This window comes from Giraffa tippelskirchi, chromosome 12 (assembly GCF_054371585.1).
Source record: "Giraffa tippelskirchi isolate mGirTip1 chromosome 12, T2T-mGirTip1v1.2.pri, whole genome shotgun sequence".
NCBI lineage: Eukaryota > Metazoa > Chordata > Mammalia > Artiodactyla > Giraffidae > Giraffa > Giraffa tippelskirchi.
In genome coordinates this window covers 138508246-138532284 of record NC_137286.1, presented here as the reverse complement: position 1 = coordinate 138532284, position 24039 = coordinate 138508246, and the positions used below count along the sequence as shown (strand labels likewise).

Sequence of the window (24039 nt, the reverse complement as noted above, 5' to 3'; positions counted from 1 at the left end):
AGTTTAAAAGTTGTGTGTGGCTCCACAGCAATTACAATTTGCAACAAAAATACTAAGTCAAATTCTTTTTTTCTAACAAGAACAATGCTAGCTTTAAAATGACTGAAGTTTGCACATCAATTGTGAATGGAGTAGGTGTATCATAACTTAAAGTGGAAGATGGTAAAAACTAGATGCTTTTAACTTTGAATTGCACGAGGAAAATATCAGGGGGAGACAAAATGCAGAGCCATCGTTATCACTTTAAAAAATATTACTCTTATATTAAAAAGATTAAATGAATCAAAGCCAGACAGTACTGAATTTTTACACAAACTTCTTTCGTATTTCAACGCTGTTTATTGAGGAGTGAATGAGACTACTGCCAGACATGCCAACAACACTTCACATTCAAGGGCTGGAAGCCAAAAAGCTTTCCAAACTGAGTCACTGCATAAGCCTTTTGGGGAAAAGGATCGAAAGTGACGTAAAATAACATTTTCATGCTCGTTGTTTTTGTTTCAGCTTTTCTTCAATGTTTGGATCTATGAGCTTGCTGGGTAGAAGGCTTCTTTCTACCCCATAAAAAGACTCACACTCCAATTAACAGAATGAACACTAGGTGTATAGCAATTTGTTTTAACACACATCTATGCTGAGGAACGGATCTTAATTAAAGCTGTTTTGTCTTAAGTTTCCTTATATCTAGTGAGGAAAATTAATTTTGTTTCCCTTTCGCCTTCACATGGGTGGGTTACACCAATAGAAAAATACTCTTCAGTGTTACTGCAAGGCTCACGGGACTTCCTCAGTAGTGAGGGGGGTGGAATCCACTTACAGACCACCCTGAAACCCAGGGCTTCTCGTCCTGCTGTTGTGGCTTTGCAGAAGAATGGCCTACACACAACTCTATACCGTTCTCTTTTGCTCAAAAACGAAACAAAGAAACCTAAACAAAAGGGTAAACGTTTATTTGGAGTTAGTTTTCTGGTGGTGATAGTAAGGCCCTTCAGGCAGAGTTCAGGAGCTCCTGTATGGCTGCCTGCTGCTCGGGACTGAGCTGCGCTATGCATTCAGTCCACAGTCCTCCAGAAGTCTAGGAAAGAACAACGTCACATGTTTAGATTTGGCGAAATGGTCACTGGGCAGTACTCTCATAACCATCATCAGGCAGACTGTAACGCCAAAATACTTTCTTTCCAGTAGATTAGCTTGATGAACATCATTGTAGAAGCAAGAAATCTTTTCATGTCTATGAAGTCTGTTTCACTTACAGTAAGCTTTCTCATTTTTACATTGATAAAGGTACACTTTTGATGACCTGTTCAAGTTATCTAAACACATCCACTTAGGAAGGAAAAGTCAATTATAAAACATAATGGCACCCCACTCCAGTACTCTTGCCTGGAAAATCCCATGGATGGAGGAGCCTGGTAGGCTGCAGTCCATGGGGTTGCAAAGAGCCGGACACGACTGAGCGACTTCACTTTCCCTTTTCACTTTCATGCATCGGAGAAGGAAATGGCAACCCACTCCAGTGTTCTTGCCTGGAGAATCCCAGGGACGGGGGAGCCTGGTGGGCTGCTGTCTATGGGGTCGCACAGAGTCGGACATGACTGAAGCGACTTAGCAGCAGCAGCTTAGCAGCAGCTGACAGTAACTATGACTAACACCTCACCTTTTGTTTTCATATATATACAGAAAAACAGCAACATAATGAGTATGTGCTAGTCTCAAATTTAAGACAAAGGTTTCTGTTTTAATAGATAATGAGAATATATAGGTAGATTATATTAAGTAAAATCCATTTGAGGCTTGATGACAAAATAATATAAAAGTGAAATTTCCTTAGCTCGTTGCATTTCTATTCTCTTCCTCTATTAGAAAAAATACAGAAAAACAAAACTGAACAAAAAAGCCCCAAAACCATTTTAGTTCTTCTTTCCCAATTTAACCAAATCAGCTTACCTGTACTTGGCGAACTACATTGGCCAGACGTTTGGCACAAGGATCGTCATGTTTAATTGCCTCATGCATTTCTCCTTCTGCAATTATACTGAATATTTTGGGCAGATTGGTATTGTTTGGGCCAAGAACAATTGGGTGATTACTGAAATAAGAGAAGAAAACCATTATAAATGAAAATTGTAATAGAAAATCACTCAAGCACTCATATACTTTCCCATACCCTTCCCCCAATACCAAATTCTGTTATTAGGTCCTTCCTTATACAATGATTATGCACTAAAATTAACTGCCTTTTAAATCCAGTAGGAGGAAACCTGATTAGCTTTGCAGTTTCTTCCCATGTAAACCATACATATAGCAACAGTTCCTTAACATAAATTTTATTTAGATACTACAGAATGGTTTCTAAAATAAATTTGAAGTTCAGAAAGATGTACGGGCATTTCAAAAGTAAACTGGAAAATAAGTTCCAGTCAAGTTTAATGGAAAGAAACCTAACAGTGAATCTGACTAGAGTTTCATCTTTTTCATCAGGAAAATTCCAGAGCAGTCATTTCCAAGGGAGAAGATTTAGCATGATGGAGAACGGGTCACTTCAGAGGCAAGAGCAGGTTAATGCATCTCCACGATGGCTCTGAAGCATTCCTTAATGATGTCCTCAGTGAAAGACTTCCAGTATTTGTATGACCAATGAGAACTTAGGCGTGAAGGAATACAGCCACTGGCCCAGTTCTACAAACTCCATGAGACGAGTGGTTGTAGCCCCTGGATTTATTTATGAACTAAAAGCAGTAGTTAAGAGTGACAGAGCTCAGACCACCAATGGACACAACTTTGATGTGATAGCTTTTGTAACCTCCTCGTTGTTCTAATTCTCAGCAATACTCATAGACACAAAATAACACCAATAATGCCAGAGGTCAAGCAATACTCATAGACACAAAATAACACTAGTAACACCAGAGGTCAAGGGCCAGACCCCGAGTGCCCATCTGGTATATTTCCCTTAGACCACTGATTTTTTAATTCAAAGAAGAACACTAGTATTTCAGAGGATCAAATAACAGTACCATGTTCTTTCATCTCATTCTACTAATAAGTGATATGTCAATGATGCCTCAGTAAAGCTAATGACTGAATGGATAAAAGAATGAATGAGTGGGGCGGGAGACAGAACAGAACCTTCTTTGAACATCTTATTCTACAATGCCTCATCTGTTGAACTAAATCCCACAAATAACTCAAAATTAGACGTCATTATAAGGCACTCCTAACTGTGATAAGGTTTCTTAACTTGATTTATCAAGACAGCATTATTAGAACCTGAACGCCTGAAAGGCATGCACAGGAAGCACCAAGTTATGTGAAGGGGAAGGAAATAAGGTCGAGCTGTCCCATTGCCTACCTCTCAATCAGGTCACAAAGATAATTGAAAGTCTGAACAGCCTCTTCTTTATCCTCATGCAGTGGAAGCCAAGATAGCCAGTGTGGGAGGACTTCTTCAACGTTCACACAGTCAGGCTTGAACTTCATCATTTTCCCCACCGCTGAGATGCAATTCTCAGTAGCATTGATGTTTTCTTTGGTCTTAGCATCAGCAGACTGAATAACTCTTACCAGCAGTGGAAGTGCTTCTAAAATAAGCATTTGGAAGAAAGTCAGTTCAAGGCTCATTTTCATGCAAATGATCAAAAATATGTCTTATTTTTGGTCCAGCTACAAATTACAGTGAGAAAATGTTCAAGTGTAAGGAGCATTTTGTTTTCATGGCTTCAGAACCATGATGGGGGAGAGGGCGACTGCCCGCTGTGCTCAGGACCAGCTGCACTACATTAATTTATAGGCCCTAAGAGGTCAGTAGCCTCCAGACTTGCACTCCTGATCACCTCGGTGTACTAAAGCTTTTAAAAGCCGCCCAGCTCTATTCCTGTGCTGACTAGAGTTTCATCTTTTTCATCAGGAAAATTCCAGAGCAGTCATTTCCAAGGGAGAAGATTTAGCATGATGGAGAACGGGTCACTTCAGAGGCAAGAGCAGGTTAACGCATCTCCACGATGGCTCTGAAGCATTCCTTAATGATGTCCTCAGTGAAAGACTTCCAGTATTTGTATGACCAATGAGAACTTAGGCGTGAAGGAATGCAGCCACTGGCCCAGTTCTACAAACTCCATGAGACGAGTGGTTGTAGCCCCTGGATTTATTTATGAACTAAAAGCAGTAGTTAAGAGTGACAGAGCTCAGACCACCAATGGACACAGCTGAATTCACAGGGACCCAGGCATGCCTTAAAAACACGCCCTCCAAGCCCCAGATGAACTGCACCCTGGGACCAGGGCGAAGAGGTGCTGGTCCCACTCAAGATTTCGTTCCCATCTCTATGCGAATGAGGATGGTAAATGCCTAAGTGCTGTAATAAGGTGTTTGCAAAAGGAAAAGAGAGGGAAGCAGTGTATACTGTTTTCAGGGTTGGGGCAGAAAGCAAGGTAGGGCTAACAGGGATGTCTGGGGCAAAATGCGCATAACCAGATAAGCAGAAGTACCTGTGCAGAAAGGACGGTAGTTATCGCCACCATACTGTGCCATGACTCCCAGGCCATATGCAGCTGCTTGCCTGACCTCCGGGCTGCTGTCACATACGTATTCGAGCATTGGACTTAAGAAATATTCTGCATATTTAAATGAGGCTGGACTACAGTGTTCTATGACATCATCAAAGATGCACAGTCCCCACTGTTTGTCTGGCCACGGTCTATGTGGACACTACAAAAAAGATACTCTTTTAAGCTTTGGATACTGGAGTGAAGACTGTAAAGAAACAAATATTCACTATTGGCTATCATCTCACAGGTAATGAAAAATAAACATAACAATCAGTTCTTGTGAATAACAACCCTCAAACTACTGTATAGATTTTCCACCATCTGAAATAACCAAGTATGAGGAAGAACGACAGCACAGCTACGTACATACATTTACTTTACAAAAAAGATAATGGTGGTGCTATATCTAAAAAGCACAATAATAGTAAAAGCTGCAAAACTTTATAGTACCGATTCAACAGGATGTCATGTGCCTAGACCATTTTAAAAAACATACTGCACTACTAAGTATCACAAAACACAAAACTGAAAGCCAAAAAGGGATAAGTATCTGATGACTGCTTTTAATTTATAATACATTTAAAAAAGTTGAATATGTAATGCTATCATCCAGAACCTATGATTGTTGGTGGTACATAATAAAGATCAAAACTGAATTCTCTAGGGTCTACTTTAAAACAGAAACCTATAACCATTTTGTTTCCATTTATTAATTTAGCAGGGTATAGATAATCTGAAATAATAAAAAGGCAGTTGTATATTTTTAGACTGCATTATAAATTAATTGGACTACAGAAAACCTAATTAGTAAACTTCCAAGCATACACTGAGAAAATATTCAAGGCAATGCAATAAACTCAGTAAATTAAAGAGGTACGGTGAAAACTCTATGATTTCTAAGATCCATTTTAACCTGAAAGTGTTAAATTTTCAAATGCTGTAACAGATTTTCAGGTCAACTATCTAAAATAATTGTCAAAAAGAGGTAATACTCACAATTAGGTTGACAATTAACGGAAGCAGCTGTTCAAACCATGGTAACACTTTTTCCTTGTAGCTACTGAATATTGAGTGTAAAATGTCTGACACTTTGGTCAGAATATAAACATCATTATCATCCTAAAAAAAAACACAAGTGGGCATACTATGTGTCAAAAAAAGTATGTATGTATTTAAAAAGTGTCCTCACTATTCTTAACATTTATTATAAAAAAATCTAAGAAACATAGAAAATTAAATTTCTTGTCACTTTCTTAAGAGCATAGCAAGAGTCCAGAGACTGAGGTTACTCTAGTGATGTGATGTCTGGCAATAAAAAGACAGGAGGAGTATGGCAAGTACCGCACTAACTGCAAATACTTTCCTTTGAATATATTTAACACAGATGGTTGAAAGACTATCCCAAATTTCAAAGTTCTGAAATGAGTGATTTTACTTTACTATTTTTCGTTTGTTTTCTAGGACATCTCTAGTTTTGGAGCAGGATGGTGGGGAAATGTGGGGTCAGTTACTTACAACACCTCATCCCTGGGAACCATGTCAGGGTGAGCACCTGCCAAGGACAGGGATGACCCCCACAAGCCAGCACTGGTCCATCAGATGGCCACATGCCACACACAGCAGACCCTAAATACAGAGCTGACATATGTTGATGGCATCAAGTGGTCTGACGGTAGGAGTTCTGAGTAACAACGGGAAGAATTATGTCAACCACACGCCCATTGTTTATAGGGAAATTTGCACAATCCTGTGATCCAGGGGAAAGAGAGCTGGTGTTACAGAAAGATCTGGCCTTAAGCATGAGAGTATCAACAGTGTGGCTCTAGGCAATCACTTAACATGTGAGTTTGAGTTCCCTCATCTTCAAAATGGTGAAAGCGCCAGCAGGCACAGATGAGTGTTGTGAGAGGCTGTAGAAGAAGATATGCGGGAACTCCAAAGTGCTTTTATATGTAAGGTCACTGCAACAAAGCGCACACACACACCCAAAACACAAACCAGCTAACTTCAAACCACTTAATCTCTAAATTAATAAATGAAACAGGCATCCGATTCTTCGAAGATTACTAAGAAGGACATTTTAGGAGAAGTCAGATGAATCAGAAATGGTCACGTAAGGTAAGTTCTAAACGGAGTAACTCACCTCGTCTTGTAGTGATTCTTCCACCTGCTCATCGTAGTCTTCATCTTGTCTTTTAACTGAAACACACCCAAATACATGTCTTTTTAAATGGTTGCCAAAGATGGTCAAGAATTACATCCAGAAATAAAAGCATGGAAAACCTACCTTGCCGCAATTCTTGGTTTTTGAAATGTTCTTCAAGTTTAGCTTTCAGTATACCACCCAACTCTTCAAAGTGTTCATTATTAAGGCATCCATCTCCCATGACTTCAACGCACTAAAAATGAGTTTGAGGAAAGAAAGCGACTCATAAGATTTAAGTGTTTTTGGAGTCCAAAGTTTAACTCCATTAAGAATCAGATGGAGGCATTAGAAAATTGAACATAACGCCTACCCCGAGATTAAATAGTAGATACGCTTGGATTATATTTGCTACCACATCAGTATTTTAAAGAAAAGAATTTAAAAAATATTTTTCCTTTAAACATGTCCTGAGCATGTCTTAAGTGCCAGAAATTACGTTGGGTGTTGCAAATTCAAAGATGGAAAAGACCAACTAGCTCTTCAGAAGCTCAGTTATCACATGAGTACTCTGGGCAGAGACAGTGCTAGAAAGGCTAAGCTTGTATCACAGACAGAAGGAATGAGACAAGTGAAGGCACAGAAGCATGCATTCTTTGGAAAAGTAACAGAAAATATGAACTTGAGGAGTGCAAATGGGGACAAAGAATTTTTAAACCTAGTTATGGAGCAAGCTACGGAGCTGTGAGCCTTGGAAAATGGGGAGTAACTCAAGAGCAAGTTAATGCTTGAGGAAAGGTGACTGCACTGTGAGGGAAAAGAAGGAATGGCTTCTAGAGCAGATCAAGTGAGGCTAAAGCAAGAAGAAATACAGCAAAAAACAGAGGGGAATTTGGGGGAGAGAGAAGAGGACAGAGACTAGACTTGACTTGGATAACACCCAAGTTTCTGTGGTTGGATTACCAGGTAAATGATGATGGAAACTAATCAAGACCAGAATACAAGAGCAGCTCCTCTTAAAAAGTAAGGAGAAGAGTGATATTAAACATTTTTGGTTGCAAATTATGTTACAGCATAAAAAAAAAAAGTATGGACCCACAACCTTATACATTATTTTTGAAGAGAAAAATATTTACCTTTGCAAAAGAATGCATTATTTCTGAGAGGACATCTGAGTCTGGTTCTGTGCCAATGGCCTTGATTAGCGCATCACACATAAAATGCCACATCTGTGTGAGGTATTCAGGACCACGAACTCGCGCACACTCCAGGAGAAGAGGCATGGATTCTGCTGCTGCCACTCGAACACGTTTTATTGTTAAGAAAAACGTACTCAAACAAACCTTAGACAACATTTAGTGTGATTACTATCCTCAAGATTTTTCTATCATTTTGCTTACTTACATGCTGAAGTGCTCACTGAGTTATTAAGAGGAGTGCTAGGCAACTTCTGTTTATCTAAGAGTGCTCTCCAAGAGCCTGTGTTCAATATAACCTGTGTATAAAAACACAAGTCTCCCCACCCCAAGACATACTTCTTGTCTTTCCCATCACCTACTATATAACGGGAATAAAGGTTCAAATGTAACCCCTCAACACAAAAATAACTGAGGAAAAGACCCAGGACTTTCACAGCATGTCTTAGGATATACCTATCCCCAAACTTCAGGCAACTGAAATAATGACTTTACTAAGAAAACTACCTAGGATCTCTTCCTGAATCAATCTCTGCTGAGTTGCTTCACCCTAACTAATATCTTGTCTAAATAAATGTCTTGAGAATTCCTCTTAGAAATGATTCTGCCCTGTGCTCAGGCATCACGGGACATCTGCTGGGGAAAAGCCACCTTTGGTGAAGGATGCCACTGTAGGATACTGCGTGAGGAATCACAACCGAGGGGCTCTGGGGCCACAGATCTGCTTTTGTGGCTCTCACTCCACTGGGCTGTCATTTTTTTAACCCATTCTAAAAGTGTGTATGTGTGCAAAAAGGTATAAAAATATACCTATACTTATTACAACTACCATTATACTGAAGAGGACAATTGTTACAAGCAGATTTATTAAGAGACATTTCTCCCCAGAGGTGTTATCCACATTTGAAATGAGCTAGAAAGTTAAGTTGGTCTCTAACCTATTAAAAAGAATCTTACTTTTTTAACATCACCAAAAGATAATTTGGGGAAAGCGGCAATACACAATTACAGATATTGGCTAATAAAATCCCAGTCCTTAAAACTCTTCAGTGCTTCACAGAGAACTGTCAAACTAGTGGATAGCTGACATTTTCTTTTTCAGGTTTTTGGCACAAGTGAAACAAAGTCACAGGCAAAGAATCTGAACCCACCGTCAGTGCAAACAGAATACTGGTGACGTCCACTGACTTCAGCTGGCACAGAGTCTACTATTTCAACAGTCTACGAATCTGAAACCACCGTCAGTGCAAACGAATACTGGTGATGTCCACTCACTCCAACAGTCTACAACCGCTGTATACCTAGAAATCTTTTCTGTTCAAAAATTACAGGATATCATCGTGGAAATAAAATTTCAGTAGAGGTACCATGAGTTTGACAACCTGTTCTGTATATTCCACAAAGCCTTCTTTTAACTCCTTAGCATAACAAACCTGAAACAAAAGTATCCATGTTATGCATTTGTTTTTCATTACAAACTGCAAAACCTAAGGACCACAGAATGCTCTACCCTAACAAGAGCTAACTACTTTGAAAGCTGTATGCATGACAAGGAAACCTGTCATCTAACTCATGGGAACTGTAAAATGGGAGAGAGCCATGAAACAACTGTAAAATATATTGTCATTCATAAGGTGGAACGCTTCATAGTCTTATTTGGTGTTGGGAAGAATTTAGCAAAAGCTTCTGTACTCTGAAAATACTTCAAAAGAAAGATACCACTTAATTAAGGCAATATAAATTTATTTTAAAAACCATGAAAATGTAATCACAGCACATCTCTTCTGTTAATCTGCAGCTATGAGTTTCTGTTTTGAATTTTTTAAAAAATCATTACAACAATCAAATGAAAAAAAAAACCCATCATAATTCTTTTCTCTTTTACTACATTAAAAGATTTGATAATTGTGTTTATGTAAATGTAAAAGATGTTACATTTATATTTTTTCTCAAATTGAAAAGATACTATAAAAATTTCAAAATAGTTATAAATTATAGGCAAATATGATGGCTCAGTGGTAAACAATACACCTGCAATACAGGAGATGCACAAGGTACAGTTCAATCTCCGGGTCGGGAAGACCCCCTGGAGGAGGTAATGGCTACCCACTCCAGTATTATTGCCTGGAGAATTCCACAGACAGAGGAGCCTGGTGAGCTACAGTCCATGTGGTCACAGAGTCTAACACAACAGAGTAAATAAGCACGCAGGCACTGATAAGAGTAAGTTCAAGAGATATGCTTAAATGAATTAGAAAACAATGCCTTGTTAATAGAAAAATAAAATTGAAGCCATTAGTTTTTATTTAGGCTTAACTGCTAGATTTATAATATACCATAATCTCTTAAAAAGTTTTTTAATGAAGTTTAGTTGACTTGCAAAGTTGTGTTACCATAATCTCTTAACTAGTTAAAAACAAAAAAAAAACTTACCCCCCCTCCCTGTCTACAACACATGCTCACACAGGTTAAGATAATCACTGTAAATATCCTGATTCTCCTACCATGTCTTTTTTAATACAATGAAATCATTCTGATTTTATTTTTAATACTATGAGCACATTTTTGTTCATTCAAAAACATTCCTTAGCCCCTGTCATACACTAAGCACAAAATGGGCAAAAATCCTTCCCTCAGTCAGCTTTGTAACAGTTTTGTAATACTCCAAGGCACAGTGCTTCCTGATCATCTTGCTAACAATAGGTATTTGGGCTATTCACTTTGTTCTTGTTATTAAAAACAGCACTGGTAATAAAAGGTTTCATCCACATGATTTCTTTAGGATCAAAATCCGTTAAGTGGAAATGTTGAGTCTAAAGGTTTCTATTTCTTAAAGAATACATTCCCAGCTCTTCAAACTAATTTCTTCAGTTATCTATTTAAAGCACTCCTATGAAATATATTTACACACACACGTATTCATGAGAAATTGTAAAATAAAATTCAGTAAACATAATTACCAGCATCTGACAAGCAGTTGACTTTTCTTCCAGCCCTGCAGTTTTAATACCAAAACTTTGCTGATCTCCAAGGTTCACAAATTCCCAACCATCATCATCGCTCATGTTCTCCATGTCTTGAGCTATTAGAACAAGCAAAAAGAAGCAAAGCAAATTCATTTTAACTTTGTTAAAAACGATAACAAGGAGAAATCTTACAAGTGCCACTTCCTCATGAAGACACCTACTATCTAGAAGGGCTACTTCAGGCTTAATTGAAGCTGTCTTCATTAAAGGCCCCATCACCACCGGTAGGTACTGCTGAAATTCTTTTCCAAGGATTTTGCACATCCTGGCCCATGCGGAGATCATGTAAGAGATCTAGGGGGAAAACAATTAACAATTAAATTTAAACTGATGTTTCAAAAATGTGTAAAGCCCCTTCCCCTTCTCATAGAAATGATGTTTTATTTTGGCCCTTTAAGCAACAAGTGCACTAAGATCACATACTTAAAATGTTCAGAAACAATAAGAAGTCACTGAGAACTTCTACATCAAGATACAGACAGCAGGTGAGGCAAGAGACAGACCAGGGCTATGTCTTATTTTTTCCTGTTTTCAAGAAGCAATACATAACAGCACATGAATCATGCAACAAAAATCCACTTAGACTTATCAACCCCTAACCGCTAATTTTCCCCAAGGCAAGACTTTACCTGACACTGCCTACAGCCTAACACTCCACTCAGTCAATATTAATCATCCCTTTCGCCTCTCTGTTTAAGTTTTCTGTGTAAGGGGTCGTCCACCTTTAAGACACCTCTTCTCCTACTACTCAATTTACAAAGACTTTCATCACTACAAAGTACCTACAGAGAATCTGGTTCTATTTCATCTCTATTGCCCTCAAAGGGATTTTTACCCTCCAGAATCTATTTATATACTTGTTTATCTCATGTGGCATGTGCAAACACACTCCCTACTCCTAATTTTAAAAACAAAACCAAAAAAAGTGTTTGAAAAAAAAAACCATTTCAATTGGAAATGAATTATAGCGTGGCTGTGTAAAGTTAAAATTTAATCCAACAATTATTTACTGAATGCTGTCTGTGCAGCAGGCACTGGGAATATCACTAAGAACAGGACAGACATTTACGACATTATTACAACAGGGTCCTAAGCACCCACCACTGAGACTTGTACTGGCCGGGAAACCTGGGCAGCAGTTAGAAAGGCTGAGTGGGACGGCTCTTTCTAAGCTAAAGGATGTTTGTTCCCAGGCAGAGAAAAGAGCACAACACGTTCTACAATTGTTGGCTGCGACATTTCTTTTGCTTTCGAAAGGGGAAGGAAGTCACGTGGCACTGAACGGGCCAGGAGACATCCAAACGGACATGTTTTGGAAGTGGTTGGGTAAATAAACCCTGCGTTCAGTGACTGAAGTCACAACCCTGTGGAGGAAAACCAAAGCCACGACTGTGGACGACTCTGCTAAAGGGGAGTGAGGAGATGCGAGCACCTACGATAATGGACATCAACGCACCAAAAACTTCAGTCACAAGAGTAGCAGCCTGGAAATCGACTGAGGAAAAACACGGTGTGCAAAAGTAAGAGGAAAGCCAGTGAAGAATGTCCCTGAAACCAGGGGATGGTGTTATCTTAAGAAACCTACTGCTCAGTTTCTCTTCTCAGGATTTAGCCCTGCGCCATCAACCAGGATGGAGGGGATTGTGAGTGCTGCTTTACCTGAGGGTCGTCATCTTCCATGTCACTGAAGTCTGTCTGCGTCTTCAGTAACAGCTGCATCACGTCGGAGGCATCCTGCATGAACTGGAAGGAAATATTTGCAGAAGACACATATTATTCATGTATATCACATCAGACAGATACTACTGCCACCTAATTTTGTTTCTTACATAATAATATCTTTCCCCCCCAAATCTATTAACATTTCCCACATGAGTTTTTACCCCTCAGATAAAAGTACTATATAGACGAGTTTTCACATATATTGCAATGGATTTAGTGCTCTAGAATTTCTAGAAAAATGTTTTCCAGTTAAAAGTCAAAATGAATTACACTGTAAAGATAGTTCTGGTGGCATCCAGTTTTGGTTCATGGCTTATGCATTTCCAGCAGTAAAAAGATAACTCAAATTCAGAAAAACAATTCTGGATTGCTCCACAGCTTCCCCGGTGGCTCTGTGGTAAAGAATCCACCTGTACTGCAGGAGATCCTGGTTCAATCTCTGAGTTGGGAAGATCCCCTGAAGAGGAAGTGGCAACCCACTCCAGTATCCTTGCTGGGAAAATCCTACTATGGACAGTGGAGCCTGGTGGGCTATGGTCCGTGGGATTACAAAGTTGGACACAACTGAGTGACTGAGCATGCAACAACTGTACGATTTTCACTTCTCAGTGTAGTTTTGGCAATCTCCACCGCATAAACAGGCAGTGTTTCACAAAGATAGTTTGAAACCCAAAATACCTCTGTATTTTGGAACATAAAAATGTTTTACTGATTAGGTTCTCAGTGTCTCCCACAAAACTGTAAGATAAAAATGCTGGTTGTGGAGGAGATCAGACAGAAAGGTTGTCTGTTGAAAGCTCTGAGAATCAGAAGGGGAGGGGCTGATAACAGAAACTTTTTTTGGGTTAGCTTTGACAGCTGAGATGCAGGCTAGGAAGAAAAACACATTGTCTAATGGTCCTTTCTAATTATTTTCTGAAGAACTAAATGCATATTTAGTTTATAATTATTTTCTAAAGAAATAAATGCATATTTCTCTTGGGACACTCAATGCTTTTGGGATTAATAGGAATGCAACTGGAATGTTCCCAAGCACTTTTTTTAGTTTTTTTTTTTTTAATTTTCAGCTGCACCCTGAGGCATGTGGGTCTTAGTTTCCTGACCAGGGATGGAATCCACGCCCCCTGCACTGGAAGGCGGAGTCTCAATCGCTGGACTTGGGTCCCCTGAGCACATATGTAAATATGGGTGAAACAGAACATGTAGGTCTGGAATTCCACAAGTAGTTCCAGAGAGAAGACCGTACATGTAAGGGAAGGTTTCAAAAGCAAAACTGAGTTAAGAAAAAACCTTATTAGCAATGAAAAAGTGAAGGCAACAATTTATATATAAAATTAAAGTAATACAAGAATAAGATGGTTGAAAACAGTAGTCTTCAGAAAACCTTTCATCAGAAAGAAAAAACCTTCTGGTACCCTCGGTGCCCCCAAAGCCAGATGACACACAACAAACCCAACACACTGGTGACAAGTCACGGACCTTTTCTTTCCCAACAGCCAGACCAATGAGGCTGATGCACTCAATAGTCTTTCCTCTGAGAAGTCTGAGTTCCTTCTGAACTGCGTTCTCTACAATGTGCTTCAGTGACGGCATGAATAAGTCATAGTAGGGGACAAATTTTTCTTCTGCAGTATCTGCAACTGATGCGATAGACGTCACAACTTGTTCCAAAACTAACTTGGTGCCTTTCTGGATCAACTGGAAGGAAGCCAACAGAACATCAGCCACACAGAGGAGAAGATGGGGCAAACACTCCCGGCCAGTTCCCGAGGGCTGCTCTGAGAGTGCAAGCTGAGCCCACCCTACGGCAGCCAGAGTGGAGACCAGGTCTCGGTGCAAACCGAAGACCCCTGCTACCTACCTGTGCAAGGTGCTCTCTCCTGTCAGCACAGCGGTCCTCACTCGTGTCCACTTTATCTAAGAGCACGGCTAGTTCTCGAGCATAAATGTGAACTCCCTTAAATTTTTGTATCCAGAAAGCTCTATTTTACTCATTGTTCCTCATTTTGTATCTTGTGCTGTCCGACTAGGTCATGGAGAAAGTTCCCTTTATGGCCCATTCCTTTATTTTCTATTTCCCTCCAGAATAATGCCACTGAGGACACCCTTAAGAGGTGGCCCGTTCTCCATCCTGGTGCAACAAGTGATATCAGCCTTCCCCCTGCACCAACGATCCAGTGTTCTCTGACCTGCCGAGGAAAATCCTTCCTGGGTACCTGCGGTCGGGCCATGTCAGCACCTGGCAATGTTATTCTGTAATTCCTTGTGGGTTCAGAGATACTTGAGCCAGCAACTGCTCGGGACCCTTCACCCCTTCATCAACCACAGCCACTCTCGGCAGAGCTCTTTCTACTTGAACCTCGAGTCCCCACACCCCCCGAAAGGTGAGCTCACTCCTTTCTTTGGCATCTCGCATCTGCTCTGTAGTTAATGTCACGACTGGCCTGTGATCCCGCGGGAACGTCCTCTTCCTTGGCCACTCTCTCTCCGCACAGCTCTTCTGACACACACGACCCTCTTCCCCATCCCATCTCAGCAGCCCTTCCTTCAGTCTGCACCTCACACACGGGTCCCACGCGGGAAGCTGGGTTATACAGAGCCACCCTTCACACTTCAGCCCTTTACCCAAATCTACAGTAATGTCCTCTCTGATCCATCTATCCCTGATTTAACTAACCTAACTGATCTGCCCTCAGCTTGACTACCTGCCTGTCTTCACGCACTCACGTTCCTGTGTCGTGCTCTTAGCTTGCTATCACAGTACACTGAGTGCCCACCCTCCGCTTTAAACCCCTTCTCTGCCTTCTGGGACCTTGTAATTTCCTGTCTTCCTCTCTGCTCTCCTTTAGAGCAGGGCTAGGTGAAGTGTGGTTTACCAACCGTTACCAGTTCATTATGAGCCAAAGTACATACACTGAGTGTTTAAAAACTTTTATAGCAATTTGACAGTAACTTTATGTTCGCTGAATATTCGAGTTAAAAGGCTTTTAGTTTGTGCATCTATTTTATAGCAGACATTTCATTTCCTTCTACCTGATAACAAACTAGGTTTCTGTTTTTGCCTGTCTTACCTGCACCCTGTCTTTCTCATGCTGCTGCACTGACATTAGTCATTTGTTTTTAGGTTGCCTCTTACTTAAGCTGTAAACTATAAACCATCTTCTATTTGGATGGCCAGGCCTTATTTTAAGAATTCAACATGTTTAATACAAAAAGGATATTCTTTTTTCACATCTTCTCTATGCCTATCATTCAGGTTAGGAGAGTGGTCAGCACTTTTTGCTTCCTTCTCTTTCATCTTTTTAAATTCAAAGTGGCAGAAACTGCTAATGCTTCCTGAGAAGTCTCTTTCAGAATCACCTTTCCCTCCGATATCCACTATTACCAGCCAAACAGAGAGCTTAAAAGACCTTGAAACTTACCTCTTGAAGTTTAAGGACCATGATGGAATGCAGATGCTTCACCAAACTGTCTAAGTACGGAATAAGCAGTGACTTGGGACAGTCCTCCGTGAAGTTGATGAGAGCCGCGGCGGCGTGGGCCTGGACACGCTGATTGCCCTGGTCTTCCATGGTCTGCAGCAGCGCTGCAATCACCTGTGAAATGAAATCACACAGGCTTTTCAAATGCCACTCCTCTTCTCAGAGTTTTTCAGTGTCTACAGACTCATTACTTACCTTCTCATGGAATTTCTTCTGGAAACCAGGTGCAAAGTCGGTAGCCATCTGACCCACGGCATTACAGGCTGCATACCTCACCCTGGGATGCTGGAAAAGGAGCCCGTGTGTTAGTAAAGGCAGTTGGGTCCCCTGCGAAATCATGGCAATGTATTAGCGAATCAAGTATTTACTGGTACTTACAGGATCCTGAAGAAAAAGCAGAACAAAATTTACTATCTCGTTGAGAATCCCCTCCATCTGCTGGTGGCATCCTTCCCCAATGGCGGACAAGGCCATGAGCCCCGCGTGGCGGTACTTCCAGTCAGCTGCGGAACAGTTACGTGGGGGGGAGAGCAATTAGACACCACCGACGGGGCCTTCCAGTCGTCAGGAGTATGACAGTAACAAAGTACGGTTATACATAGCTATTAAGTAGGAAAAAAAACCTGCCTGACTGGATTACTTTATTGTCACAGTGGTTATGTCACACAAGCATTTCTACTCCGAAAGTTAGAAAGGCAACATGGTGGCAAAGAGCTTATCAGTATTTATACCAACCACCTAAAAATAAGACACGTTACCCCTCAGACTGACTATGGGCAACGAATATATGGATTTTCTGTGTCACACACTGCCTTTCATTGAACAGAGATTTAGTTTCTATGTATCGATTTATATGGATAAATAGTCCTATTTCTCTAAAAAGAAAAAACACCAAGGAGAAAAGATGCTGCTTTCGACAAATTTTTATTTAATAATACGGTAAATGAGTATGAGTGAAGCTGACCTGTGTTCTAACGTTAATAATGGCTATCTGCTTTTAGGTTAAGGGGATATTAACTAAACCCATGTTTATTTTATTGGACTTCATATCCTATTCTATATAATTTCCCTGACTCTCATTTCTAAATATTTGTTTTTACTATATTATTGTTCACTTTAAGGCTGCTTTAAATTCCTTGTGGAACAAAGGAAGATACACCTAAATATAAAAACCTGTACAGCAATGGTTCTCAAAGTGGGGTTCAAGTACCCTGGGATTTCCTGAGATTCATTCATGGCGTTCACAAGGTCAAAATCATTCTCCTAATAACATTATTCTTTCACTCTCATTTTGAGAGTACAGAGAGTATTCTCAGAATTACAGCATATGTGAAATATCGAGAAAATCAATCCAGAAGCAGACATAAGAATTCAGTTTTACCTAAGATATTTACAAAAATGCCCCAAATAAAAAAAAGACACTCTCACTAATATTTTCCTGTTTGTCTTGGAAAGGAGAGTCATTTTTCATGAAAGATGTCATTTCTGTTAACATGTAACAGTTTTACGAAAGCACTCTGGGTCATGGTTGTAGAAAACAAACCTATGGTTACCAGGGGGAGGGGGAAGGATAAATTGGGAGATGGGGGATTGACATACACACACCACTATACATAAAATAGTTATAAGGACCTGCTCTGTAGCAGAGGGAACTCTACTCTATAATGCCCTATACAGGAAAAGCATCTTAAAGTGGAGATACACATACATATATATATACAGATAAATATGTATAACTGATTCACTTTGCTGTACACTTGGAACTAACACAACATTGTAAATTAACTATACTTGATGAAAAAAATGCTCTCACCATATTATAAAGGGGAGCAAATGTTCATATAAAAAAACCAAAAGCACTCTGAGATCCTCACTGTAAAGGGGTCCTGAGATTATAAAGTTTGAGAACTGCTGGTGTAAGAGCTAACTAAGTTGTAAAAGAAAATCCTAAATTAGAGATCAGACTTAATTCTTCCCTTTGGGGAGCCCAAAACTCATGTAAAGATGTCTGTTGTAACTAATTTTTTCTGAAAAATTGCTAAATGTTTTTGCTAAACATTAAAACTTTATTATTTATGATAACATTATTATATATACACTTTAAATGTATTTCAGTTATCAATATACTATTAAGCCAGAATTTCTCAACTGAGGAATAGGAATCTTAAGGAACCAATATCGGATACTAACCTAGACTTATACTGTGGTGGTGATTTTGCACTGTATACAAATATTGAATCACTATGCTATACATCTGAAACTGATATATTGTTATGCCAATTATAACTCAAACAAAAATAAATAGTAAAGGAAAAAAACTTTAATGCTACAAATATTGAAATAGAAAGATGTCTATATTTGGTTTGGACATTTAAAAAAGTTACATCTCATATATTCTCAATGGGCAGAGTTCCTGGAAGTATGTTCAGCAAATGTGATGGGATGGTATTGGGATGTGAAAATGGCCTTTCTGCTTTGCATTTTAAGATTTTAAAAAATTGCTGTTTATCATTGCAAGAAAAAAACAAGGGCCTCCCTGGTGGCTTAGTGGCTCTGTCTGCCAATGGGGAGACACAGGTTCGATCCCTGATCCGGGAAGATACCACACGCCACATGGCAACTAAGCCTGTGTCCCAACTATTTAGCTTGTGCCCTGGAGCCTGGGAGCCACAGCTGTTGAGCCCAAGCATCCTAGAGTCCGTGCTCCACAACTAGAGAGCATCCCCCACTCTCTGAAACCAGAGAAAGGCCCACACAGTAGCGAAGACCCAGCACAGCCAAAAAGAAAATAAACAACAAAAAAATTAAATTACATTACAGTGGGGTAGATATTAAGTTGATGCTTTTGAACTGTGGTGTTGAAGAAGACTCTTGAGAGTTCCTTGGACTGCAAGGAGGTCCAACCAGTCCATCCTAAAGGAAATCAGTCCTGAGTGTTCATTGGAAGGACTGATGTTGAAGCTAAAACTCCAATACTCTGGCCACCTGATGCAAAGAGCTGATTCATTTGAAAAGACCCTGATGCTGGGAAAGGTTGAGGGCAGGAGGAGAACGGGACGAGAGAGGATGAGATGGTTGGATGGCATCACCGACTCAATGGACATGGGTTTGGGCAATTCTGGGAGATGGTGACGAATAGGGAAGCCTGGCGTGCTGCAGTTCATAGGGTCGCAGAGTCGGACACGACTAAGTGACTGAACTGAACTGACTGAGATGTTAAGTTACTAGAGAAAAAGTATTATTTGTCATTTTTAACACTCTTTTCACGTGTAGTGAAGTGTTAGTTGCTCAGTCATGCCCGACTCTTGGTGACCCCATGGACTGCAGGCCACCAGGCTCCTCTGTCCATGGGATTTTCCAGGCAAGAATATTGGAGTGGGTTGCCATTTCCTTCTCACATGTAGTATTAACACTAAATACACTTCTGGACCCTAATTCCACGGGAAGACCCTTTTTTTTCCCCCACAAACAAGGAAATCAAAGGTCCAGACTTGCTCCAAGCCACACATTTAACAACAGCAAATCCTTACTAAGAGTTCACTGCCATACATGCAAAGCCTTCTGCAGCCAGCTAATATTGTAGCAGAAACTTACAATCAAATTCTTTAACTGCAGATAAGCAGGTCCTCAATATATTTGAAGACTGGCACCGAGCAGTGTGAAATACTGACAACTGGGCGACCTTGTGCAAACTTTCACATCTCTCGCCTTTACGTTCTTCATCTTAAAAATGGAAAAGCTAGACTCTGGCTACTACAGGCTGATACAGGCTGATCAACCTGTGATGCTGTCTCTGGGGAAAAATCCTTCAAAATTTAGGCTTAATAAAAGGGGAAACTATTGTTCAAGACCCAGATGTAAAATCACCATCATCCTAAAGAAACAATGGTTTTGGACAATGCCCTTTTAGGATAAGTAAGAGCTTTATAGAATGAGGACCTACATAATAAAAAACATTAAGACCCAGAATCAAAGGTTGGACCCTCAAGTCTGTCTCCTGCAATGTATGCTACAAACATACATGTTAATTCAAGGTAAGCCAGGGATTCTGTATGAGTGTATGCAGCAGCATTATCTGTTATCAACAAAACTGTACAGTTTAATGGGGAACTGTGCAATGCTACGTGGCTGTTAGACAAATGGGAGGTTATCATGTGGTGACAGGATACACTGTGGAGCAGAAGCTACCGGAAGCATGGGGTCTGGGTGCTTTGCTCACGTTAAATACAGCTGCCTATGTGCATAATGAGGACAGAGACTCAAGTCTCAGGGGACCGTCAACAGTGAGCACCTCTGAATCTCAGTTAAGGGCCTTTCAGTTTACACATTTCGGATTTGAACTTTTTAAAAAACGTCAAGCACATTAACTTTGTAATATAAAGACAAAAATGACAATTTTTCTTACTGAAAAAAAAATTACATGGTTCAAGGCTAGTAAGTGACCAAGTATTTGTTAGATTATAAAAACAAATACAGACATGGCTTCTCCTCTGATTTGTACTAGGCATTTTTTTTAAAAAAAATAAAAAATAAAAGATATTAGATGAAGGAAAACTAAATCAAATACACTAATATTTCATAAACATTGCAAATACTGGTACATTAAATTCGAACTTAGGTATTTCTGACTAGGGAGTAAAATTCAATTTTTCCTAGAATTAAAAACTTTTTCCAATATACTGAAGCTAACTCTGAGGAGGGAGAATACAGTAATAGCTGCAGTATCGAGGAAAAAACATTCTTTACCTAAGACTGAGTACTTCTAAAGATGACCAAGTAATATTTTATCAATATGAGATGTAGGTTAAACAGAGAACGTAAAAAGGCAAAGACTGACGTTTAGACACAGTCTAAGCTAAGCTCCACTATTCTAGCATTTCAAAGAGGTAATAGCTTACGGTTCTGAAGCATCTGCATAATGTGTTCTTTGATCATCGGCAGGACGAGCTTTCCACCGAGTCCACAAGCCATCCGGTCTAGAGCACTCTCACCAGCAACTGCATTGCTACACAGAGAACGATGTAATCGACATATGCAAACACGTAAGAATAGGACAGTACGCGGACACGTTTTTAAACAGAGACTGAAGAAGAATAGCTCGAGTAGTATTTTCTAATATATGCAGTGAAGTTGTAGGTTAAAAACCCTAGAATTTAAAAAGTGGTGGTGGTGGTGGTGGTGTGTGTGTGTAAAATTTTTATCATGCCTCATCAACAGTTTAAAAGTCTTATGTCTGAATCTGATCTTTCACGACTTCCCTCTGTCCCCACTCACTGGTTAAAACTTAGCTTCTGACACTCTGAAGACTCAGAGGGATCAGCAGTGTTTAGGAGAGCCTTTGAATCACATTTCCTGGATATATAGTCTTCAAACTTATCACAACGCAGAAAACAGAAAAGGGTGCTGAGCCTGTATGTGATTTTCTCTACACTGGGAGCTTATTCATTTTTAACGGGGTTCAATCTGCCCTGCAAGATGTTATGCATAAGTGAAACTCAATTCTAGTTTTTTTCACTGAAAACTGAAGAAATTTGGGCACTAGCGCCTTTGCACATTTATTCTGTTTTAGAACCTCAAGATTACCAGTTGCCACGTACATGACCTCTAACTGCTCTGTGAAGGCAAGACCAGAAACACAACACTGTGACCTTGAAAACAGGCTCTTAAGACTTAGCCTGACCTTGAAAATGTATTTATGTCCTACTTACTCAGAGATAAAATCTTATTCATCTAGTTCAGAAAAAAATAGCTTCTTAACACCACATACACCTTAGTGCCTTTTACAGGGCAAATTGAAAGCCAGGTAGCAACACATCACAGTAACTGAACCAGGACAAGGAAACTCGATCAGAGCCCAGTCTCCTCTTCAGCCCTATTTAGGTGATTTCCAGTCAAGGATTATTTCCATATACTTCTATAGGGTATTCAGGCCAAAAGTCAGTCATTTTTAATGATAGGATCAAGCTTCAAAAATATACCATATATTCTCTAAGTCGAATGTCTTTAATTATATCTGTAAAAGTAGCTTACACTGACTACCAATCTTTCAGGGAAATAATTTCAGTTCTTTTTAAGAAAAGGAGGTTAGGCAGTCTGATGTCCTGGCAAGAGTAAGAAAACTGGTTTTAAGCCCAGTCTACTAACTGGCCACACAACCTTGGACAAATCACTCAATCCTTCCTCTCCATTTTTGCACTTAAAATACGATACTAAACCTTTAGGCCCACTGAAAGGGTCAATTAAAATGGCAGCTCTGAAGTGCTGTTTCATACTTATGTAAGGGGCCATTTTCACTATTTCATGGTGAATATACATTTTGGGGACTTTCCCATAGGAATCTGTATTCACGGGTGCCTACTGAGTCGAAACAAGTAAAACAGTAATTTCAGTGTTGCTGTCATCCAGTGTATAAATCTCACAATCATTGCCCCTTTTCTATTCTACAGTTAAATTGCATTGTATGAGGAAAACACAGGGAATTTGCTGAAACAACTGTTATAAGTTAAGGTCTATACATATATAAAGGTGTTTACCACAATAGAGCTCCTTCATATATATTTCAGAAGATACTCTTAAAAAATTCTTGATGAACAAGTTTAGAGTACGACGGTAGAAGAGATAGCTACTTCACTAAAAATAAATATCTACAAAATTTGATACAGGAAAACACACAATGGAGAAAGCCTAAATGTCCCACGTTTCGAATTTAAAAGCTTAACCTCAGATTTATAGAACACCACGTGGGGAAGAGACAGCCCTTGTAACCTAAGCTCTCACCGCCCCCTGGCCTTGCTCTGTCCTGGCAGGGAACCTCTGCACAGTGTTCGGTGTGCGTTATTACCTATCAAAGTCATCGTCTTCCAGTTCATCCGCATTTGCCCAGTCCTCATCCTCCTCAAGGTCAACCATCATGGCTAGCATCTGCGGAACTAAAGAAAGGAACTACTTCATACCCAAAGACCGTGACTCTTTGATTTTGTCAATGTCACCAACAAGAATTTTAAAAAGTAAAACACAAAGGACTTACTAAGAGTAAAACAAAAAACTTATTTGACTGTGCTCCTCACATGTGGCTTGTTCTATTTTCACCTTTTTCATCTCCCTGGCTTTAGATTTTGTTCTTTTTTAAGAAGTAAACATTAAGGAGAAAAGTCAAAAATTCCAAGTCCTGTTACGTTTCTTCCTCCCTCATCAGAAGACCACAAGAAAATCAATCTTTCTCATTACTGAACTTTTTTTCTTTTTTACACTTGAACTACAGTTTTCTCTATGTATAACATATAGTACTATTCAAAGGTTTTATTTTTATATAATAAATGGTACATATATCCTTTGGCAACTTGCTTTTTTCTCAAGACGCATGGATTTCACTTGAATTACTTCACAGCATTCCATTACATAAACACATCAACCTGTTGGTGGACATTACAAAATGTGCTTTGATGAGATACACACATCTCCTTGACAACAGTGAGCTCAGGGCATTGGGAAAAGGAAGAGAACAGATATTAAACCCAGTCTGTACAACCAGGCTATACAACCCTGGACAAATCAGTCCTTCCTCTCTGTTTCTGTACTTGAAACTGCTCCAATTATCTTTATTACTAGAACCCACTCAAACGCTCTCCTTAGTGGCACCATACACTTAATTCCTATGGGAAGCTCAAAAGGAGGCTTATCTTACGTCACAGGTGTAAAGTGCTCCTGTGAGCCCTCTCTGCTCCACACCCTTCATCAACCAACACTTGACACTGTCAAATTTGCTGACAACTGGTATTCAATCATTAATTACACTTGTGTTTATTGAGACTGAGCAGTGTTCAACAGCTATATTTTTTGTGAATTTCCTGTTTCCAACCACTGTTTTCCGCACACCAAAACTTTGTTGATGTGTGTACTCAACTACCTTCTTCCAGTCTGGCT

At 39.7% G+C, this 24039-nt stretch overlaps 1 protein-coding gene across 25 annotated transcripts in view; it reads right to left on the bottom strand.

Annotated features, from left to right (window-relative positions):
* Positions 1 to 319: 319 nt before the first annotated feature.
* The window catches only part of IPO5 (importin 5), a 61494-nt gene continuing 37774 nt past the window's right edge, over positions 320 to 24039 (bottom strand). For 21 of the 25 annotated variants that reach the window (XM_081548887.1, XM_081548881.1, XM_081548889.1 and 18 more), the window contains 18 exons: positions 22958 to 23045; positions 21015 to 21121; positions 16495 to 16619; positions 16312 to 16401; positions 16057 to 16230; positions 14114 to 14332; positions 12572 to 12655; positions 11074 to 11206; positions 10847 to 10968; positions 9223 to 9319; positions 7827 to 7999; positions 6835 to 6946; positions 6691 to 6746; positions 5544 to 5666; positions 4488 to 4707; positions 3353 to 3581; positions 1948 to 2089; positions 320 to 1075 (listed from right to left, as the gene is read on the bottom strand). In XM_081548887.1, the coding sequence (XP_081405013.1) occupies positions 989 to 1075; positions 1948 to 2089; positions 3353 to 3581; positions 4488 to 4707; positions 5544 to 5666; positions 6691 to 6746; positions 6835 to 6946; positions 7827 to 7999; positions 9223 to 9319; positions 10847 to 10968; positions 11074 to 11206; positions 12572 to 12655; positions 14114 to 14332; positions 16057 to 16230; positions 16312 to 16401; positions 16495 to 16619; positions 21015 to 21121; positions 22958 to 23045 (2381 nt within the window). In that variant the 3' untranslated portion in view covers positions 320 to 988. Of the gene's footprint in view, positions 1076 to 1947; positions 2090 to 3352; positions 3648 to 4456; positions 4708 to 5543; positions 5667 to 6690; positions 6747 to 6834; positions 6947 to 7826; positions 8000 to 9222; positions 9320 to 10846; positions 10969 to 11073; positions 11207 to 12571; positions 12656 to 14113; positions 14333 to 16056; positions 16231 to 16311; positions 16402 to 16494; positions 16620 to 21014; positions 21122 to 22957; positions 23046 to 24039 lie in introns of all 25 variants that reach the window. The other 4 variants (XM_081548883.1, XM_081548891.1, XM_081548892.1 and 1 more) reach the window with 2 other exon arrangements.